The sequence below is a fragment of the Gorilla gorilla genome, chromosome 7 (genome assembly GCF_029281585.2).
Source record: "Gorilla gorilla gorilla isolate KB3781 chromosome 7, NHGRI_mGorGor1-v2.1_pri, whole genome shotgun sequence".
In the NCBI taxonomy this organism is placed as follows: Eukaryota; Metazoa; Chordata; class Mammalia; order Primates; family Hominidae; genus Gorilla; species Gorilla gorilla.
Window position 1 is genome coordinate 95,788,152 of NC_073231.2, and position 22,672 is coordinate 95,810,823.

The following is a 22,672-nucleotide window of genomic DNA, read 5'->3' on the forward strand; positions in this document are numbered from 1 at the left end:
TGTTTTTCTGTTCATTTTATTGCAGTATTAAATGCTTAAGCTTATTAGGACCATAATTCACCTTAAATATAATTGTATAGAATATATTTGCATCGATCAACTAATTGCTTCAGATGAATTCTTAGACTCTTGATAATATCACACCTAATTTAACTTGATTTTACAAGCTGTACAATCCAGTTTTAGTTTTCTATTGTGATAATAACTTTTCAAACCAGTTTCACATCTTAATGAAATAACATTCTCTGACTGCACCTTGCTTCAGTACTCTCTTGCTTGCCTGTTGTTGACCTCTGCATGAGTTGGATTAGATGTTTTTCTTACTGTCACTTCTAAATAGAAAATGACAGTTATAAAAAAGGGAAGGATAAAACCTTTGACATCCCCTTGTGTCTCAAAAGTCCACAGTTATTCAAACAATGGCTTTTTTGTGATGAGAGTATTTGTTAAAAAAAAAAAAAACACTTCAAGAAAAATAAAAGTTCAGTGGAGCTGCAAATAAACCTGGTGAATAATTTCATCTTTGGTAATCTCCCATTTCCTGAGTTCTTCCTCAATCCAAGCTGTCCTGTGTGGTATATAACATTTGGGCATTTTCTCTGATGATATACTATACTCTTCATGTTCTATAAATTTCTGTCCTGTAATTCTAACACTTTACATTTTTTCTTTGCTATCAGCTATAGCTATTCATGGAAGGGAAGAATCACTAAATACTTGTCTAGTTATAGCATGATGCCTCCTTATCCCTCGATGCCTGGCTTGGTATCTGGCAAACAGTCCATAATTAGCAGATGTTGAAAGACTGTTTACAAAGCAGAATTTGGGGATTTAAAGTGCAATGATACAACAAAAAGATTTAATTACAGCTTCCAGTGTTTTGACTATGTGAACCATATCCAACTACTTTTTTGAAAATCTAGTTTTATGTAATATATTTCTGTGGCATCAAATTTTAGTTGATTGTATTAGTCAATAGGAAGTGGTGGAAAATTTCTAAATAAATTCAACTACTAAATAAATGCAAGTTCCACTAAATCTTAGTGTTTGGAACACTGAAGAACCCAGAATGAAACAAAATTAGACTGAATGTAAATGTCATTTAAAAATCTAACTTGGGGCTGGGCACAGTGGCTCACGCCTGTAATCCCAAAACTTCGGGAGGCCGAGGCAGGTGGATCACCTGAGGTCAGGAGTTCGGGACCAGCCCCGCCAACATGGTGAAACCCCATCTCTACTAAAAATACAAAAGTTAGCCGGGCATGGTGGTGTGTGCCTGTAGTCCCAGCTAGTTGGGAAGTGAGGCACAAGAATCGCTTGAACCTGGGAAGCAGAGGTTGCAGTGAGCTGAGACTGCACCACTGCACTCCAGCCTAGGCTTCAGAGCAGAACTATCTATCTGAAAAAAAAAAAAAAAAAAAAAAAAAAAATCTAACTCGGTTACAGAGGCTGCTTGTTGCATAGAGCCATTTTGATCTGATCAGATCATACAGTTTTTAAGTTGTATACTTTCCTTGTGGGGGGAGGGGGATAAAGGGCCTGAGTCCCCTAAGGCTAGTCTGAAGAGTATGTGAAATAAGGATTAAAGAGATACCCTGATTATTTTGAACTACCCACCCCCCCCAACCACCCATGCAGGTTATTCAAGAGAAATGGTGTCTGGGGAAGGAACAGGGTAAAAAAGGTAAAGATCATGACTGATAAAGCATAAAAAGAATGAAAACCTTCAAATTAAAAATAAAAGGATGGCGTCCTGGTTTTGATCATGATGGAGTAATAAGAATAGGGCTTACCTTTTACTGTAATAATCAACTATAAAACTCTTGAAAATATATAAAGCAGTGTTTTCATACAGTTGTAGACAGCAGTCCAGGACTGATTTTTAAGAGAAGAAACAAGCGGTGAGCTCCATAATCACCCTGACTTTCTGCTTGAAGGTACTTTGCAAACTAACACAAAGTGGAGTATGTCTGGTTGGGAGAAAATAACACAGTATAGGGTTCCTGCTGGAATTTGCTGAGCAGAGTACTGGGGAGGAGGAAGCTGTAGAGATGCAGCTGCAGAAATCTGCATAATTTTCTTACATCTGGCACAATACTAAACAGTACAGGGAGAAACCATGGGGCTTTAGGGATCAGCAGCTATAAGTTAGGGGCCGAGTGGAGACTTTGAAGGTATTCAGCTCTGGAAGACATTGGAATTCTGGCCACATAGCAGAGCCAGACCTTGCTGAACACCTCAAGCATTCAGCTGAAACCCCAAAAAGGCCATGCCTTGCGAATAGGGGTACCTTAATTTGCCCCAAACTAAGCCTCAACAGGATCAGGCAGATCTGTGAGTAAATTAACTGCCTGCCAGCACAAGACTTGACACTCCTCAAGGTAGACAAAATCCAGACTGTCACAACAGCATCAATAATGTCCAGCACACAATAAAAGATTACTGGGTGTCCAGACAAGAAAATGTGACACAACCAGACAAAACAAGCAATCAAAACAGATCTAAGAATTGATACAAATGTTGGAAGTCGCAGACAAGTACTTTAAAAGTTAATATGTTCAAAATATTAAAATGACACTGAACAAGTAGGGAATCTCAAGAAAAACTAAAAAGTGAACATTCTATAGCTGAAAAGTACATTCTGAAATGAAAAATTCACTGGATGAGCTTAACATACCGGACACTGGAGAAGAAAAGATAATGAACTTGAGAACAGGTTAATATAAACTATCCAAAAAAAGCATAGAGAAAACTAAAAAAACAATTGCCAGACTTGATGTGATAATATCAAGTGTCTAACATGTACAGTTGGAATTCAAAAGGAGAGGAAGACTGGGCCAGAAAAATACATATTTGGAGAATTAAAAGCTGAAAAATTTACAAATTTCATTTAAAAAATCTACAACCCATAGATCCAACAAACTCAAACTGCAAACAGGATAAATATTAAGGAAATCACACCTACGCACCTAATAGATTGCTGAGAAAAACAGGAAAGTTTAAAAGCTGTCGGAGAAAAAAGGGAACAATGATGAGAAGAAATACATGACTAGAAAAAAATGCAATCAAGACAGTCTTAAATATCTTTGAATTGCTAAAGTAATACTGCCAAACTAAAATTCTATATCCAGTGAAAACATTCTTCAAAACGAGTGAAATAGTCATTTTTGGATATGTGAAAGTTGAGAAAATATGCTGTCAGAAGACCTGCACTGCAAAAAGTGGAAATTCTTCACATTGAAGGTACATGATACCTGCATATATCTACATGAAAGAAAGAAAAATGCCAGAAATGGTAAATAAAAATTATGTATTTTCTCATTTCTTAAATTATTCAAAATCCAATTGACTGTTGAGAATGTGTTTAACCAAAAACAATTTAAAACAAAAAGCAAAAAATTGTATGATTTAGGACATGTAGAGTAAAATATACGATAATTACAGCACTGTATAGAAAGACAAATAGAAGTATACTTTTTTCCCCAGAGAGGGTATCACTCTGTCTCCTAGGCTGGATTGCAGTGGTGTAATCTTGGCTCACTGCAGCCTCATCCCAGTCTCAAGCGATCCTCCTGCCTCAGCCTCCCAAGTAGCTGGGACCACAGGGAAGTGCCACCACACACAGCTGATTTTTTGTAGAGATGGAGTTTTGCCATATTGCCCAGGGTGATCTTAAGCTGAGCTCAAGTGATCTGCCTGCCTTAGCCTCCCAAAGTGCTGGGATTACAGGCATGAGCCACTGTGCGTGGCAGAAGTATACTTTTATCAGGTGTACACATTATACAATTAGTGGTGTGTTATTAACTTTAGATAAGAATGCATATCCTTATAGTAACTACTAAAAACAAGTAAAAGGTACAGCTGTAAAGCCAACAGAAGAGATGAAATGGAATACTAAAAAATAATTCAAAGAAGGCAGAAAAAGAGAAACAGATGGGACAAAATAAGTGAGAAAATAACCATGATCATATACTCCAACCCAACCGTAGCAATAATTATATTTACATACAAGTGGATTAAGCACTACCAACTTAAAAGCAAAGATCATCAGATTCAATAAAAAGCTTCAACAAGGTTTACAAGAGCTTTATCCAAATATAAAGATACCAACAGGTTATAAGTAAAAATGGAAAAAGACATACCATGAAAACATTAATAAAATACTTCAAGACAAGTATTAGAGATAGATATTTTATAACAATGTTTAGTTAATGGAGAACCTATCAATTCTAAATGTATATGCACCTAATTACTGAGTTTTAAGATACATAAAAGACAATGGAGAACTAAGGTGAGACAAAGTTACAATCACAGTTGGAGACTGAGTAGACAAAATCAGAAAGGATGTAAGGGATATTCAATGGCATTACCAACCACTGATCTGACATTCATAGAACAACTACACCCCTAAACTGCAGAATACTCATTCTTTTTATGTGCAACCAGAATATTCACCAAAATGGGCCAACAATATGCTTGCCCATAAAACAAGTCTCAAAAAATTTAAAAAGATTAAAATATTACTGAATATGATCTCTGACAACAGTCGAATTTTAGAAATAGTAACATATAGAAGTAAATAGCAATTAACTATTGTATCTTTTGGTAGATGGAAAAATTATATTTGGAAATTAGTCCATATGTCAGTGAAAAAAAATCACAGGGAAATTAGGACATTTTTTGAGCCAAAAGATCACTCAAGTAACCAAATTTGTCACATGCAGCTAAAGAGGTGTGTTGAGTGAAATTCTAAATACTCATTTTTGAAGCTGGGTTTAAAATCAATGATCTACAAAGGACTAGGGAAAAAGAGCAAATTAAACCCTAAGTAAGCAGAAGCAAGGAAAGTGAAAATCAGTGAAATAGAAAAAGGAGAGGCCAGGTTCATGCCTGTAATCCCAGCTACTCAGGAGCCTGAGGCAGGAGTATCGCTTGAACCTGGGAGGCAGAGGTTGCAGTGAGCCAAGATCGCACCATTTCACTCCAGCCTGGGAGGCAGCGAGACAGAGTCCCAATAAATAAATAAATAAATAAATAAATAAATAAATAAATAAATAAATAAATAAATGAAAAAGGACATACATTAGAGAAAAATCAATGAAATTAAATGTTCTTCAAACAAATTTAATTTATAAACCTCTAGTTAGATAAGAACTAAAGAACACAAGGTTCAGGTAACAAGAAAGGAAAGGGAGACTCCATGACATATTACAGACATTTTAACGCAAATACTATAAACTTTTATACCAATACATTTCACAACTTACTGGAACATATGAAGTCCTTAAAAGATGCAAACTACTGAAACTACTAGAGGTAGAAAATCTATAGTTCCTTGAGATAAAAAATAAAGACATTTAACATTGTATTGATAGCCACTGTAATAGGTAAGAAAAAGAAAAGACAAAAACAATTGGAAGGAAGAAGTAAAACTGCCTGTATTCACCAATGACATGATTGTGTACTTAAAATCCTAAGGAATCTGCAAAAAAAAAAAAAAAAATTTTGCCAGAATAGGTGAGTTTAGCAAGTTCACAGTATCCAAATTCTATACACCAAAAGTAACTGTATTTTCATATAGAATAAATCATTGCAAGATGAACTTTTTGAAAGTATCATTTACAGTACCAAAAAAAGGCTTAGGGACAGATTTAAAACAGATGTCCAAGCCTCTACAGTGAAACTACAAAACAATGTGGAAAGAGTAGATCGAAGTAAATGAATAGACATTTTACACGCATGGATTGGAAGACTGAATATTTTTAAGATGTCAGTTCTTCACAAATTGATTTTTAGATTCAGCACAATAATTCTAGCCGATTTTTGGGATAGAAATTGACATGCTCAGAGGACTGATGTATCTGACTTCTAGACTTCCTGCATAGTCCTGACTTACCATTTTTTGACTAGATGGTAGTACAAGAGTGACAGACATTCAGCAGAAAGCCTACTTTGAATTTTGTTCTTTTCCCTGGCTAGTAATGTGCCCACACAATACTCAATCTTGCAATGCTGGGCAGCAGCAGCAAGCCGTAGCTTCCCGTCAGCCACAGCATCAAGAGGGTAAAAACTGATTCTTGCTCTTTGTGAAGAACACTATTCCTGCTAAACCAGCAAGTATTGATGCCCTTAGTGCCTTCAACCAATGCTTCTACTCAAGCCTAATCAATAGGGAAATTGATAATCCTGTTGCTGTAGTATTCCCCATCATGCCGCAATTTTAGTTCAATGCTTCAAACATTCTTCAGGCCCAGTGCGCTTTCAGCTGTGTATGTTTATAGTGAGTAGCTACACAATCATTCTGTTTTTTGCTTTCAGTTTACTATTCAATAAATTAGATGAAATATTCAGTACTTTACAATAAAATAGCCTTTGTGTTAGATGATTTTGCCCAACTATAGGCTAATGTGTCATGAGTACATTTAAGGTAGGCTAGGCTAAGCTATGATGTAGGTTAAGGTGTATTAAATGCACTTTTGACTTAAATACAGTATTTTCAACTTACGTTGCGTTTATTACGATGTAATCCCAACTTAAGGAGCATCTATGCAGCTACAGTAATTCAAGGCAGTGTGGTATGAGTGCAAGGATGGACAAACATTTCAATGTAACAAAACAGAAAGTCCAGAAACAGATCCACCATTATGGTTAATTGATTTTTTACTAATTGGCAAGGTAATTTAATGAGGAAAGGATAATTCTTTCAATAAACAGTGTTACAATGACTGGATACTTGTATGGGGGAAAAAAAGAACCCTGATCCATAATTCACAACATACATATCAATTCAAGGTAGATCACAAATATAAAAATATAAAGTTTATATAATAAAGCAGAATATCTGAAATCTTGGGGTTAAATTGGAGAGAAAAAATATCAAACATAAAAGAAAAAAATAAATTTGACCTTGTCAAAATTTAAAACTTCTATTCATCAAAAGACATAAAGAAAATAGTCAAGCCACAGACTGGGTGTAATATCTCAATACGTATATCTGACAAGAGACTTGCATCTAGAATGTATAAAGAATTTCTATGACCCAATTATAGCTATCAGGGATATACAAATTAAAACCAAAATGAAACATCACTACACACCCATTGGTATGGTTAAAAAGGAAAAATACTGACAACACCAATATTTGTAAAGATAGGAGGTACCAGAACTCTCATTCATTATATTCATAAATTGACAAATATAAAAACTGCTATAGTAGGGCAGTCTTCCTTAGAAAGGGATTGTGGGCATGACAGAGACCAATATTAATCTGTCCATTATATTCCTTAACTGTAAAATGGAGACCATATGTTCCACCAGCTTCACTTGGTAATTATGATACATGGCTATTAAGAGACTCAAATGACTCCATTTCATCAACTAATATGCCCTGTCAATTCTACTTCTAAAGTATCCCATGTTCTATCCAATGTCATACCACTATCATAATTTAAGTGTTCATAACTCTCTATAATATTTCAATAATCTAACTGGTCTCAATGCCTGTAGTAGAAATTGCAGATTGGCTCACCCAATTTCTGTTCCCTAGGAAGGCTGAGAAGCTTTTAAAAAAAGACCTTCATTTCCCTAACTCCCTTGCAGCTGGAGTTCCACCTGCAAGCAGCCAGAACTTGGAAGTAAGTTAATTTGGTTCTGGCAAGTAGATGCACTTCCACAAGATTTGGAAGGTGAGAGTGATGTAGAGGCCAGCCTCTTGTCCCTTCTGTTGCTTCTGTTTACAAGGGAAGTCATGGAAATATGGCCTCCATTCCTCACTGTTCCATTTCTCATTCTCTAAACAACTAATCAGTTGTAGTGATTCTTGATTGGAGCTCCCTTCTTGCTGGATCACAGGTACATGAATATATTTTTGAACACAGACTTGAAAATCACTTGTTAATAAAGTTTGAAAAAAGACATTCATTGTTTCTTACCATCTCCCTTTAAGGTAGAAAAAGAAAACGATCTCACCATTTCTACTTTATAAGTAGGAAAACTAGGACTCTAAATAAGCTCAAAACAGACACAGACCCAGCTCAGTAAGACCACCCAAAAGGGGTACAGGTCTTTCCATTCTGGTGAAAACCAAACCCACGTTTGATGAAGTCTCCACATGGTCTTCAGTTTCTAGTACTAGAATAACATGTAGGTGACATCTGCACCACTGAAGCCATTTTGTTTGGATCAACAGAGTTTAGGTAAGACTACAGCATAATGGAAAAGAAAAAATATTAAAAGAAAAAAATTATATTGATATTCCTATAATTTTTAATCTATTAAGTAAAAAAGCAAGGTGTAGAACACTGCATATGTTATGCTATCATTTGTGTAGGAAATTATTTAAAAATAGGAATTTGAATAGGACTCAAAAATCCCTGGAAAGATTCATAAGAAATGAGTATCATGACTTTTTTTCTGAGGGGAACCAAGTAGCTAGGACAATGGTGGAAGGGTGACTTTAGTCTTTACCTTACGTACATTTAGAATTTTGAACTGTGACTACATTAACTATTTAATAAACAAAACACATTTAAAAATGAAAAAAAGATGCAATGACAAAGCCTGAAAACAGAACAAACAATTGTTACATACAAAAGAATCAAAGTTTTGTGCATTTTATTTAATAAATTTAGGCCATAAAACATTGTAACTTAAATCTCTTTTATACACTATATATTCATATAACCTTATTGGCCTGAAGTAGATGCTTACTAGGAAGTTTTTCCATGGCTTCTTTTTAAAATCCTCAGTTATCTTCTCCTTTTTAAATAAGGATTGTATCTGCAAAGAAAGAAATGGGGTTAAATGATATTTAGATAAGGGATGGTATTTCTTTTAAAGGTAAAGAACTTTCAAACTGTAGTCACACTTTGGCAAATAGGATGGGAATGACAATTTTGTCCTTAGGATCAGATACTAAGCACCGACATTTTTATTTTCATGTATCCCTTTGATGTTGCTTTGATGAAAATATGGTAAAAACAAAAAAAATCAACAATAACAACAATCCTTTAAAGCTTTAAAATAATTAATGAAAACAGTTTAAAAATGAAGGTATGTTTACACTTCTTTCTGTATGGTTTCAAAGATCCCCATTCCTCCCCATAATAAAAGCATATCATTTGCACAAAAGAGCATAATCTACTTAAATGTAATTAGCACTTTACATTTTCTCCTACAGCAGTTAAACAAATATGGCTGAACAACCCATCTCATTTGACTAATAAAAAACCAGTATTGTCTGTCAACACTTTTTTTTTTTTTTTTTTGAGATGGAGTCTCTCTCTGGAGTGCAGTGGCGCGATCTTGGCTCACTGCAGCCTCCGCCTCCCGGGTTCAAGCGATTCTCCTGCCTCAGCCTCCTGAGTAGCTGGGATTACAGGTGCATGCCACCACGCCTGGCTAATTTTTGTATTTTTAGTAGAGACGGGGTTTCTCCATGCTGGCCAGGCTAGTGTTGAACTCCTGACCTCGTAATCCGCCCACCTCAGCCTCCCAAAGTGCTAGGATTACCCAGCCTGTTTGTCAACATTTTTACCAGCAATTTATACTGTCAGTTATGAAATTAGAGAATCAATCTAACTGGCTGCAAAACAGACTCAAAAATAATTTCTTCATTCTGTCTTCTCCCCGATATATACCTCTAATATAGTATTTTATTAGTATTTCAGAGGCAATTATTATAATAGGTTTGTTAGGCCTGCAGGAATGCTGAAAATGTATTAAATCAGAATTAAATTATAATCACAAAGTACAACTCTAAAACCTCCCACAAAAACCTGCTTTGAAACTTTAATCCAGCCTTTTGTTTTTATGCATGTGCCAATTAAAACTAAACAAATGGTCTGGCATTTTACTTTTCTTAATTCAAAACTCAATCGTAATTCTACTCAGAGCTGAAAAATCTCACAAATCTATACAACAATTTCACACGATTCAGGAACCGTCTTTTTGCCTGAATGCCCCCATACAAATTTTAAGTATCTTATAACTTAACCCCAAACCTCGATGGTATAGCCAATAAACCCAATTGAGAGGTGCTTAAGTAATACAAATAAACACTTGTGTTAGGTGAAGGGACTAGGTGTCTATGAGGACAGAAGAAACAAATTCTTAATTTCTATGAACAGAACTAAATTTTATATACATCTCTCAAAGGTACATGAGAAAGGTGAATCAAACTTTACCTAAAAAGATCATCAGCAAGAGACTCTTCTTTTGCATGTTGATTTTGTACCTGTCAAAATTAACATAATTTCAAACATTTGCTCAGTGGTGAATATATAGTTAATGAATTGCTATAGTGATAGGTCGCTGTCATCTTAGAGATTTCCACATCTTGGAGGTCACCAAGTCTGAGTTCTTGCCTCTACAATATTTCATTCAACTGATCCTCTATATTTTCAATCCATGCTAAGATTATTACAAAAGAGCTCTAACTAAACAGCTTTCTCCCACCCATCTCCACTCAAAGACAACCAATAGTATATTGCTAGCTTGCTGAGTTTTTAAACACTCTTTCCAGCAAAACCCTTTCACTAAATGAGATTTCAGTGCTTGGGGGTCAGACCACTGATGAGACTAAGAGGGCAACATTTACCCCACCTTCAACTAGAGCAGCTCCACAGTTAAAGAGGCTCCTGTGTTCTTGGTCCCAAATCAGGGCTTAGAAGCTGCTGCTAAATTACCTCTCCTCTGAAGTCCTTTTAAATACAAACTCACTAAACTTCTACAGCACCTTACAGAGTCAGAATCAAAAACTCCCTGTGCTGAGTGCATCTTCCTAAAGTCCAGCTATGCCCCTATCATATGCCATTTGAAACCCTTCGTGACTTCTCCCACCTACCAAGGAAAACACAAGCCCTTGCATTTGACCCGCTGAAATGTGCAAGGCTCTTCATAACCTGGTTCCATTTTACTTTCCTAATCACTTCTCAGCCTCCTCTTCGTGGACTCAGTATGCCGGTTAAAACTGAATCACACAAAAAAGAAAAAAGCAAAACCAAAACAAAACCCCAGAATCATCTCCTAATAAATATCCTGTGACCCTCTATCTGCTTTTATTCATGTTTCTCCCTCTGCCAAGGAAGTTAATTCCTTTTTTTCCCTCTTCCCACATGTAACCATCTTTAAAGGTACATTCATTCAATACTTATTTAGTGCCTACTATGTTTCAAGGAACATGTTCTTCCCCTCTTTAGCAAAGGCTTCCTGATCCTTCTAAAAATAATGCCTGCTGTGAAGAACTCTCCCAAAACTTCAGCTACAGAATTCCCAGGATGCTTATCAATTTCTACCTTCTGTTATAATTATTTATATTTGTACCCTATCCTCTCTAAACGACCAGAAGTTCCTTAAATACAGATAAAGTCCTGACTTAATGTTTTTGATAGTTTCTTGGAAACTGCAACTGTAAGTGAGATGACATACAGCAGTTCCTTGAATCATGTTGTTTTGTTGTAATAATGAGAAAAAATATTGGTTATGTAATTTTGCTTAAAGTTGCAGTTTCCAAAAACCTATTGACAATGTTAAGGACTTACTGTGTTTATTTTTACTGTTATAATTTACATTTGAATGCTTCCAGATACTATCTTAAACTCTCTCTCTCTCTCTGTGTGTGTGTGTGTGTGTGTGTGTGTGTATATATATATATATATATATATATATATATATAATCTCACTTAATCTTCATGTAACTTCATTACTATTATACTATTATCTCAGTTTTAACCAATGAGGTAACAGAGACTTAGGTTAGGTAAACCTGCAGAAGATAGGGGAACTCAGATGGAATAGCTGGGATTTGACCAGGTCTACCTTATTAAGAGCACCAGCTCTTAACGAGGCTGGCTCAGGGCTTCTGAATCTCTAGAGCAAGCCTACAAGAGTGACTTGCAGGGATTCGATCTTACAGACTGATTTTTCTATCATACAGTGAAACAAAATTACATCTTTTCATATTTTCTAATAGGGATAGCAAAACATAAATGGGAAGACATCATTTTAATAAAACAGCTGTCAAAATAACTACTGGCAACATTTTTCTAAATATTCTTAGAGGTTGCCTGGGGAATAAAGTTGTAGCATAGTAAAGAAAAACCACTGAGGAGAAAGCAGTTTTATTTCATATATTTTAGTAAAAACATATAAAATAGTATTAAGAAACAGAAATGCCTCATATTACTGGCATTTTTCAGAGGTCTGGGACAACTACGACTCACAGTCTTTCAAATTCAAATCAGGTTGGATACAGTTCAAATAATTTTTATGTTTGATGTACACAATGAAAATAGCCTAAATTCAAGGGAACTTCAGGAACTGACGTAGTGATTATGAAAATCAAGACTGGTGGGTCTGCAGCAGAGGTAGAGAAAGAAGGGATGAAAAAGAAAAACAGGAAAGGAATATAGAAAAAGAATAGCTGCAGCAAACAGAGAAATGAGATGGCAGTACAGAACATTTACGTAAATAAGCAGTAGCCACGCAGCAAAAGAAAGTCAAGTCTGTTATAGAGTAAGTCCTACCAATAGCAACTAAAATGATTCTAGCAAAAAGAAGTGATTTGGTGAAATCATCTAGAACACAGTCCATCTAATTCCTAATGAAATAAGCAAAAAAAATAGAAAAAAGTCAGCAGCTGTATGATGTATCATCATTCTCTCAACTTCTCCCATCTAAAATTAATCAAACAAAACTTGACAGTGTTAATTAATCAAGAGAAGAGTTTAAGCCATGCCATACACTTAAAAAGTGCAGCTGTAAAAAGAACCAAATGATTCTGATGCAGCTGATTCCTAATACTGTCTCAATCCATTAAAAGTGCTACACAACTGGTCAAACCTGAGGATTCTTACTAATGCCCCAAATTTGGGGAAAAGGTAGCCTGAACAGGGAAAACAACTGCCAGTGGGCTGCTGGGAAGGGACTAATGGTGTAGAAGGTAAAGAAGCAGGGCTGACACTGACCAAACACATAGGCTCCAAGGATCCCTAACAAATTAGGTAAACAACCTAATAATGCTAGGTTATTCTCTTTTATATAGGGCACACTCCCTGGTATAGGACATTTAATTAAAATCCCAGGAGACAGCTAGCCCAAGCTGCACACAGCTCTAGCTGAGCCTTTCCTCTCCCGGATTCAATGTCTTCAGACAACAGAAACTAGATGGGATATGCCATGTGCCACTGACTGTTTCAGCATGATGCCATACTGACAGTGAGGCACGAGGGAATTCTGTTCTTTAATTTTTATTTTATTTATTATTATTATTTTTGAGATGTGGCCTTGCTCTGTCACCAAGGCTGAAGTGCAGGGGCTCAATCACGGCTCACTGCAACCTTGACCTCCCAGGCTCAAGCCATCTTCCCACCTCAGCCTCCTGAGTAGCTGGGACTATGGGCACATACACTACCATGACCCGCTAATTTGTTGTGTTTTTTTGTTTGTTTGTTTAATTTTCATTTATTTATTTTTTTGTAGAGACAGGGTCTCAAGATGTTGTGCAGGCTAGTCTCAACTCCCGGGTTCAAGTGTCCTCCTGCTCCCAAAGTGCTGGGGTTATAGTCATGAGCCACACCATTGTGCCTGGCTGAATTCTGTTCTTATGGGCAAGATAAGAATGCTAGAAGTAATTTTGATTATACTGAATTTCTGTCTCACAAACTGGCTTCTGAATGTAATCCCTGCATAAGATGGCATATGATCCTTTATGTAGCAAACAGAATATCTGGAAAAGACATTTCCCTTTACTCAAGTGAAGGGAAAAAACAGAAAAGCTACTCCATCTACTAGAGGAAAAAAAAAAAAAGGGATATTGGAACAGAACATGCAAAAAACAGATAAAGAACCTAATCTGCAGGAAATAATAATCCACGAATAAAAAGTAAAATAGAAACATGAAAGCAATGAAATAATGACAAAAAATCAGATAATAGAACAATGAAATGAAAAAAGAACAAATGCTAAGTAAAAGAACCATAATAACAGTCTTTCAGAATTAAATTAGAAATAGCTAACACTTTCCACTGTTATAAATGATTTATATGTAGTATCTGATTTAATCCTCATATGTCTGTGAAATAAAGGTACTATTATTATTCTCATTCTGCACAGATGGAAACAGAGACATTAAGTAATTTGCCTAAGGTCACATACTTGGTGAGAAACATTACAGACACACCTGAAATGTAAAATTTTGATACAGCGAAAGAGCCTAAGAAAACCACAGTGAATGCAGAAAAAATAGATGTGGATGACAAAGGTAATCCAATAAAAGGATACTTATGTCTTAAATGTCTTATAGAGAGCCCAGCAAATATAAAATATTTAAAATATATAATAGAAAAAAGTTCCTTGAGAAAGAGAATTACACCTGCAAATCAAAACAGCATACTATATGTCAGGAAAAACTAATGGAGAATGATCAACACTGAGATGTATTCTGAGTGTTACTGGCTTTCGAGCTTAAGAAAGATGACTGGTCATGCATGCAAGTCACCTAAAAAGGGAAAAATAGGACTGGCATAAGGTAAGGGAGGCTAGGTGGGAGGAAGTATTAATAATGTCCTCACTTTTCACTGTAGCGAGCCAACAAATAATTGTATGTGAAGTTAATATGAAGTTTAAAACCACCCATTCTGACTTACAGTGATTTTTATAGTTTTCCTCCTTAATATTAGACAGATCTCACAAAATAAAATATCTTGGAGGGAAGAAACATTTATAGAAATTCAGCAATGCCTTCAGTTTAACTTCCTCCTATCAATGTCTCTCTCTTCCTTCCCAGTCTGTCCCTGCCTCTCACTACTCCTCAATGAAGAGATGTCTGGAATATTGTTCACTTAACTGTTTAAATAGGTAATTTCTGGGCTTTAGGTTTTCACATCTTCATTCTTTGTGTACTGCCATAATTCTGTGGAATGCACATGTTACAAAATAAGCCAATTATTCTTTCAAAAAAGAAAAGGAGAAAGGATGTGATTTCCATTCTTTCATTTTTTAAAAATAAGTATCCTGAGTGACCTTAACAACTCTACTTTCATAAGTGACATTCCTAAATAACCCTTATTTTAAAATAACTGAGAAAAAGGCATTTTTAAAAGTGAATTACACTATACCCACTATAAAGCAAAATCAGGAACCCTGAGAGGTTAGCAAGGACCACAGTCAGCTTTTGCCTTGCCCTGAGTATCTGCAAGTCATGAAAAACCTGAACTCTGCTTTAATGTCTATACGGGTATGAGTGATACGAAAGAAAACCCAAGATGTTGACTTTAATAAAAGACCCAGCACTAAAATAAGAAAGAGAAATAAACCTTACAACACAGAAGGAGCTAGCAAAGAAACTTGCCCATCTTCATTCTGGCACTTAGTGAAGGAAAGAAATAAAAATCTCATTTGAAGTTTCTAATGATAAGCCGGCCTTCATTCACTCCGGCTTCTGGTCCAAATATTAATACATACTAACTGTCTGGGTGATTCAAAGAATCACAGGAAGAGATTTTAATTTAAAGTGGTCTCATATTGGTAGAAGACTCGAAGATAGAAAACATACCTTTTCTAGAGGAAATACATCTGAACTTAAGACTCAAGAAAACCCTACAGATCGAGTTACAAAGAAAACAATCAGTTCATATTCAAAAATCACAAAGCACAAACTTGAAAACAAGGTACCATAAGAGCAGAAAACAGATCAAACATTTTAGGTAATGGTATCATTAGGCAAACAATATAAAAGGGGAAGCTTGAAAAACAGCAAGGAACAAGAAGATTTAGAAAGAAATGAAACAGACTTCCAGTAATGAAAAAATAAATCAACGGATGCAATGCCAACTAGAGTTGAAGACAGAAGTAGTAAATTGGAAGATGATCTGCAGCAGTTGCCAAAAATATAACCCAGAGAAACAAAGAAATGAAATACACAGGAAAGACAAATGGAAAAGAAAATTTAACTTACGTTAAATTGGAATTCCAGAAGGAGATAATGGGGAAAACAGTAAAAAGGTAACTAATATTCAAGAAAATGAATGAGAAATTTTCAGAATTGTTAAAACACAATCCCCAGATTTAAAAAGGCCAGTCCTTTGACATACATTTAAGTGATATATTTGTAATATCCTCCACATTCTTTTAGTTTCCCTTAAATTTTTGTGGCTTTTATGTCCCCCTTTTCATTAGGATGTAAACTGAATTTCTTAGGTCTCATCTTTTTTTTTTTTTTAACAAAAATAAATTTAGTATTCTTTTAAAGAAGTGTTATGGAAGGGTATAGATTAATGCTCTGTAACTCAGGAATGTTCCTGAATGAATGACTTTATGTCACTTATTTTAATTTGGTTTCAAGAAGAATTTGCTTGAAGGCCACCATAATGGACCAAAGTGCAATTTAAGCAAGTTTCTGGGCCTCACTTCCTACTAACCTCCATTTCCTGCCTTAGCCACTCTTCTAGTTCTGTATTCTTTCGAGCATGATGAGCTATTAGATCTGATCCTCCAATGATGTGTGGAAGTTTTCCTGCTCCAGGATATGTGACCTATTGAATAATAAAAGTAGCACAGTAAAACATATTAACAAATAAAAATGACGATTTTTTTAAAAAGATTAAAAAGCAAAGATGGTAAATCATGCATAAGTGCCAAAGATGTTTATATTCTACAAATAAAAGTGAGAGCAGTAACTCTGTTCTAAACCCATCTGTTTTTGCCCTTCTTTTATAGCTATCACTATATACAGATCTGGACATGTCATGGGATTTATGTATTAAAAACAATTTAACACTTTTCATTTGGAGTTTTTATTGTAAAATGGCCTTACCTTATCATTTAACAATTAAAGCAACTCAAGATGAACACAAACACTACAATTCAAAGCACTGTATTTTGTTCTAATGACTTCAAAGCTTAAGCCCTTTCTAATATTGATGAAAATTTAAATCTTTTTCAAAACTTTCCAGTTCACAGAGTCCAAGCAGGAGATGTTGGGGATGCCAACAATTTATACTTCTAATTGATATTTTAATTGTTTACAAGTAAAGAGGTGCTTTAAGAAAAGAAAATTCCATGTGAAAATGCCCATCAAGATCATTGTTAATACTTGTTATTAGTTAATAACATTGTTAATAGTAACAGTTACTTAATATTTGTAACATGCTTTTAAAATTCCAATATATGAAGTAGAAAGAGAATTTTAAATTTATTTTCACCCCTAAGCAGTATTTTAAAAGTTTAAAAAACGCTATGTCATTGATTTGGAGGGTTTTTTGTTTGTTTTGAGACAGGGTCTCACTCTGTCACCTAGGCTGGAGAGTGCAGTGTGAGGAGAGATAAAATCACCTGGTGACCATGGAACAGGCCCCAGAGACAAAAATTCTTCTCTGAGCAATTTAGAAGGTGGCAAAGACCAACTGGTGACCATCAAACAGGCTAACTGGAGGCAAAACTCCTTATCTGGGTAATTTAGAAGTAATCAAACTTCCCTAGTATCTAAAGTCGGCTTCTGATTCCAGGCCTCTTTCAACTTTTATAAGTAACTAAAATTTTTATACATCTCTGGAATGCCATGGTGAAACTCATTTTACAATCCCAAGCTCCCACCTTAAGGTCCATAAATGCTCCTAAGGACAATCCGCCACGGTGTGCTCAGTCCTCTCGCTGAGGCACCCCTCTGCATTCTTCTGCAGTGTTCTTCCTTTCTAATAAACTTTCCTTTTCCAAATCTATACTGTTGTCGGTAAATTCTTTTCACCAACCCGCAAGTTGACCACTTCCTGGTGCTGGGGCTCTGATACCTGGCCCGGCACAGTGGTGTAATCTTGGCTCACTGCAACCTCCGCCTCCTGGGCTCAAATGATCCTTCAACTTCAGCCTCCTGAGTACCTGGGACTACAGGCAGACATCACCATGCCTAGCTAATTTTTATATATTTTTTTGTAGAGATAGGGTTTCACCATATTGCCCAGGCTGGTCTCGAACTCCTAGGTTCAAGCCATCCACCTGCCTTGGCCTCCCAAAGTGCTGACATTACAGGTGTGAGCGTCCAGGCCCAGCACGATTTGGAGATGTAAAGAACTCAGACAAATTCCTGCATTAATATCAATCCAGTTAAACATCTTCCTATAGAAATTTTGGATTGGATTTCTTCTATAGTTTCAGAACAGATTACTTGGTTAAGAATAGCAGTATTTTTAAACATTTTAAGTATTTCCAAACCACTTTCCAGAGATTCATATTACTTCATACTTCTTCAGTTGTTAATAAACCACTCTGTGCCAGTAGTAAACATTACTGCTGTTTCTTTGTAAAACTATAAAAAAAGTCTTTTGAATTTTGATTTAATGAGATCTTATAACACAATATTAAACATGAAGTAACCATGCAGTAAGAATGCCTTTGTGCTATTCATGAGCCTCAGATATAGGGTGAGAAAAAGTGGTGTTAAACAAAAAGGTATAGTGGTGCCATTTAAGTGGAAGATATTTCCATCTTCTGCTCTAAGTAGAAGAGATTCTTCCCATCAAATGGAGTTCAGAACCCTTTAGGTACTATTATAGAAGGCAAAAAACTAATTTAACTGTGAAATGTTAACAGTAAATGCTCACAGTAGAGAGAAAAATCTCTACTACCTCACAGTCATGGCAAGATCATGTTATAGAGGAAAGCAGTTTTCCACAAAAATTACTTTTGAGTAATTACTATACTCTGATCAAAGGGATAAGTAAAGGCTAGCAGTCAGAAGTAGGTCTGGAGCAAGAAGCAAATGTAAGACAACAAAAGAATACCTACTGGATAGAAGTCTTTTTTTAACCATTACTGATAAAATAAGTATCAGTTCCTTAATGAGCAGAAACTCAGGTCTGATGACCATACTCAGCATATATATTTATATTGTGTTTTATATGTAAATATAGACTATAGTTTGAATTACTGAATATGCTTAGTTATTTTAAATACATTTTAATCTTCATAAAGTCCTGAGCTAAAGAACCTCCTCAAGTAGTTGTAGACCAATATTAGACTAACAGAGAAGATCCTGTGATTATCAACAAAAACTTCCTGCTTAAGGTAGAGAAAACCAGGTAAACAGCAACCTCTAAAGAATTCAATCTTGATGAAATCTATTTCATTCTAGGTGTTCAATATATTCATTAACTGTAAGTTCATGTCCTTCCTAGAGGAATTTTTTAAAGCATTTTAAGCAGAACAAACATCAGTTTTCAACATAAACTGCTTTTATCTTTGTTTAGCATCACTGGTATCTCTAAAAACATTTCAAACACTGACCTCTTGTGATACAGTTGAAATACCTACCTTTTTGAATTTCTTGAAATTTTTTAGTTGACCATAATCATCATTTATGCCAGATGGATTTCTGGAAGTAGAGTTTTTAATCACCAGTGATCTAAATTCAGTCAATAACAGCTTTTTTGGAAGCATCTCACTATCATCCTGAAGTTTGTCATTGTTCTTAAACGGGGTTAAGATGGATAGGTAAGAAAGAGAAGAAATAACAAAGAAAAGTCACTTGTCATTTGGGAATCTATAGAAAAAAGTTCAAATACCTGAAAAAATAGTAAAAATGTTTTATTTCTTGTACCTGAACTTTGTATTTGGAATCAAATTGTATCTAATTCAAGACAAGAAAATTACTTACTCAAATGCTCTATAACTTTGGAAACATTTATAACATACTCATCTGTGACAGAAGGCTAAAAACTGTGAAGTATGTTTAACCTAGTAGTTATTCTAATAAATATCATCTCAGTAAACAATTTACCTCCAGATATATATCTTATTGACACAAAATCTCAGCACTGTTTGCTTTTCATTAAAATTGTACACTGAGATTATAATATATCCTGTTCTACAGGTCCTCATCTACTTTTCTTAAACTTTTGGGATTCTCAATAGTTTGTATCTTTTATTATTCTTAACACCTCAAAAAAGTCAATCATCAATTCTGGACATACTATCTCATTAATTGACAAGCCATTTTTAATTCAAGATTAATAGCTGTTAAATTTGCCTCAAGAGTCCTTCCTGTTATCTTTCAATTGCTGGATGAGATTCTTGGCTTCATGTCATTTACTATTAACTAGTCAGTTACACATCAACATTATTACAGCTGCTTAAGGTTGACATCTTAGTTCTTTTAACTGCTTATAACTACGTAATTAATATGCAAGTTGCTAATACGTCTAAGATAAAAGCAGTCAAAAAGAAAAAAAAGGGGAAAGTCAGAAAAAAAGGTTCATCTGATAGTGACAGAATGTAATCAGCACATTATTAAGAACAGCCTGAACTTTTAGAGTTTACAAATATTTCCCATCCATTACTCTATCTGATATAAATCCTGCTAGAAAAGCATCAACCTCATTTTATAGAGTATTTGAGGTTCTTAAATGTGAAAATGACTTGTTCAAGGCCACATACCTAAGGAGCAGAAGGCAGGGAATTACACCCTCTTTTCACTCCATACTCTTTTCACTGCATCATGGTTATAATACGATCTATCCAGGCCGTGCATGGTGGCTCACGCCTGTAATCCCAGCACTTTGTGAGGCCAAGGCGGGCAGATCACCTGAGGTCGGGAGTTCCAGACCAGCCTGACCAACATGGAGAAACCCCGTCTCTATTAAAAATACAAAATTAGTCGGGCGTGGTGGCACATGCCTGTAGTCCTAGCTACTCGGGAGGCTGAGGGAGGAGAATAGCTTAAACCCAGGAGGCTGAGGTTGCGGTGAGCCGAGATCACACCATTGCACTCCAGCCTGGGCAACAAGAGCGAGATTCCGTCTCAAAATAAATAAATAAACAAATAAATAAAATAATAATAATACCATGATCAATCCATTTCAAGGCACAATCATGAAGTAAGCCATAATTAGGAAAGAGAAATAATCCTAAGAATGTAAAATCACAAAAATTGATGAGATGACAGTCCCCGTAAGCCAAATCTGTATAAAAATTAATAAAACGTTTCTCACAGATATTTCTTTAGCTGACCATAGTGAGTCTTCCTTGAGTTCACGTTTCTTCCCAATTTCATTTTCTTGCTAAAGAAATAAAATAAAAAATACTGTTCATAGGAGTTATAAAATGGTATGTTTCTATCACTTCTTGGCCTTTTGAATAAGATGAAGTGTAAAATGGTTCCTTTCTAAAAACTTAAGAGATATTCATGTTATGTATGACCAGGCATTTGGCTTTCAACTGTCTTTCCAAAAGAAATTATGAGATGAAAATATATATTTAAAGAGATACTACAGTATCAGGACAAAGAATTGGAAGCAATCTAAATCCATATAAATCACATGCTTAGAGAATATTTAACAATATGGGAAAATGATTATAAGTAAATTTTAAAAATGACTACAAAATTGCACTAACAGTCTGCAAAATAAAATGGAAAGAGAAAATACCAAAATATTAACCATGGTTGTCTGTAGATGGTAGGATTATCAACAAACTGTCTGTTTTATTTTCTACATGTCTGTACGATCGTGTATTACTTTTAAAATCAAAAAAGAAACATTTTAAAAGAATTCAAGTTTACAATAGTATCTTAAATCATACTTAAAGAAGAAACAGTTACTTCAACTGTTCAAGATATTTGTCTGCAATAAAAGTGAAGACTGCCTTGTATATTAGTCACAGCATCTTTCACATTAACATGTCTGGATCATGTCCTAGACGGAACAATATTACATAAATGGGTAATGATTTCAGTAAAAACTACAATTCTCTTGGATGCAAAGTGGGGCACATAACATTTTACATCACATTTTCAGTAATACAGCAGTAAGTCTTAAAAGTTTTAAAAATGAAGTTGGAAAGGGCAGAAAAACAAATGTACTTTGTGCTTCCCCACAGAGTAAAGAGGATATTTTAATCAATAGAATTAAATGTATGTTTCAAGCCTATCAAGTGCCATTTTACTTAGGCTGAGTACTTTCACATATCATTTACAGAAAGTTGTTATCACAATCAGAACACTTTACTCCCTTTATACATAATCAGAATACAAACTCCCTTTATGTACCTTCTCCCCATCCTGCCCTACTCTCTCAAAGTTGCTCTTCCTCTTGAGCAAGTTTTGATTTTCCAACTCAGAGAATCATACGACCTACCTAGATACTCAGAATATAAGCTTGGAAATTATCTGATATTCTTTCCTATCTATTTATTTCCATATAAGTAAACCACCAAGTCTTGGGGATTCTACCTCAATGCCTATCAAACTTCTCTTCTCAAACTGCCTTTCATGGCAGATGCCCAATGCCTACAGTAATGGAATAACTGAGTGAATTACACAGTGAAAGCTAACAAAAGAAACAGTCAGAAGAGCATGGTAGACCTGTGTTTAAGTCCGAGTTGTCAAACCTAGCTATGTGACCTTGGCAAGTTACTTAAAAACTCCCACTGTCAGTTTCCACACATGTTCAATAGGATATTAACTGCTGCATTGTAGGGTTGCTGTAAATATAATAAAGGTATCCAATAAGTGGTAGCTATTACTACAGGGTACTGGAAAATGCTGTAGTTTTCAGAATTTACTACTGGGTATTGAAAAAATGCTATATAAAAATGCTTGACTTGAGAAAGGAGAGTACAATGAAGTGAAGAGGAAATATACTATAGACACAGTGGGTGCTGTTAAGGAGAAGAATGTTAAGGA

General features: G+C 35.2%; 1 protein-coding gene across 2 annotated transcripts in view; it reads right to left on the reverse strand.

Moving 5' to 3' along the window:
• Window positions 1-6,642: 6,642 nt before the first annotated feature.
• The window catches only part of NBN (nibrin), a 68,935-nt gene continuing 52,905 nt past the window's right edge, over window positions 6,643-22,672 (reverse strand). For both annotated transcript variants that reach the window (XM_031013729.3, XM_055348691.2), the window contains 5 exons: window positions 20,982-21,050; window positions 19,306-19,461; window positions 16,419-16,532; window positions 10,185-10,234; window positions 6,643-8,778 (listed from right to left, as the gene is read on the reverse strand). In XM_031013729.3, coding sequence (XP_030869589.2) covers window positions 8,748-8,778; window positions 10,185-10,234; window positions 16,419-16,532; window positions 19,306-19,461; window positions 20,982-21,050 — 420 coding nt within the window. In that variant the 3' untranslated portion in view covers window positions 6,643-8,747. The remainder of the gene's footprint in view (window positions 8,779-10,184; window positions 10,235-16,418; window positions 16,533-19,305; window positions 19,462-20,981; window positions 21,051-22,672) is intronic.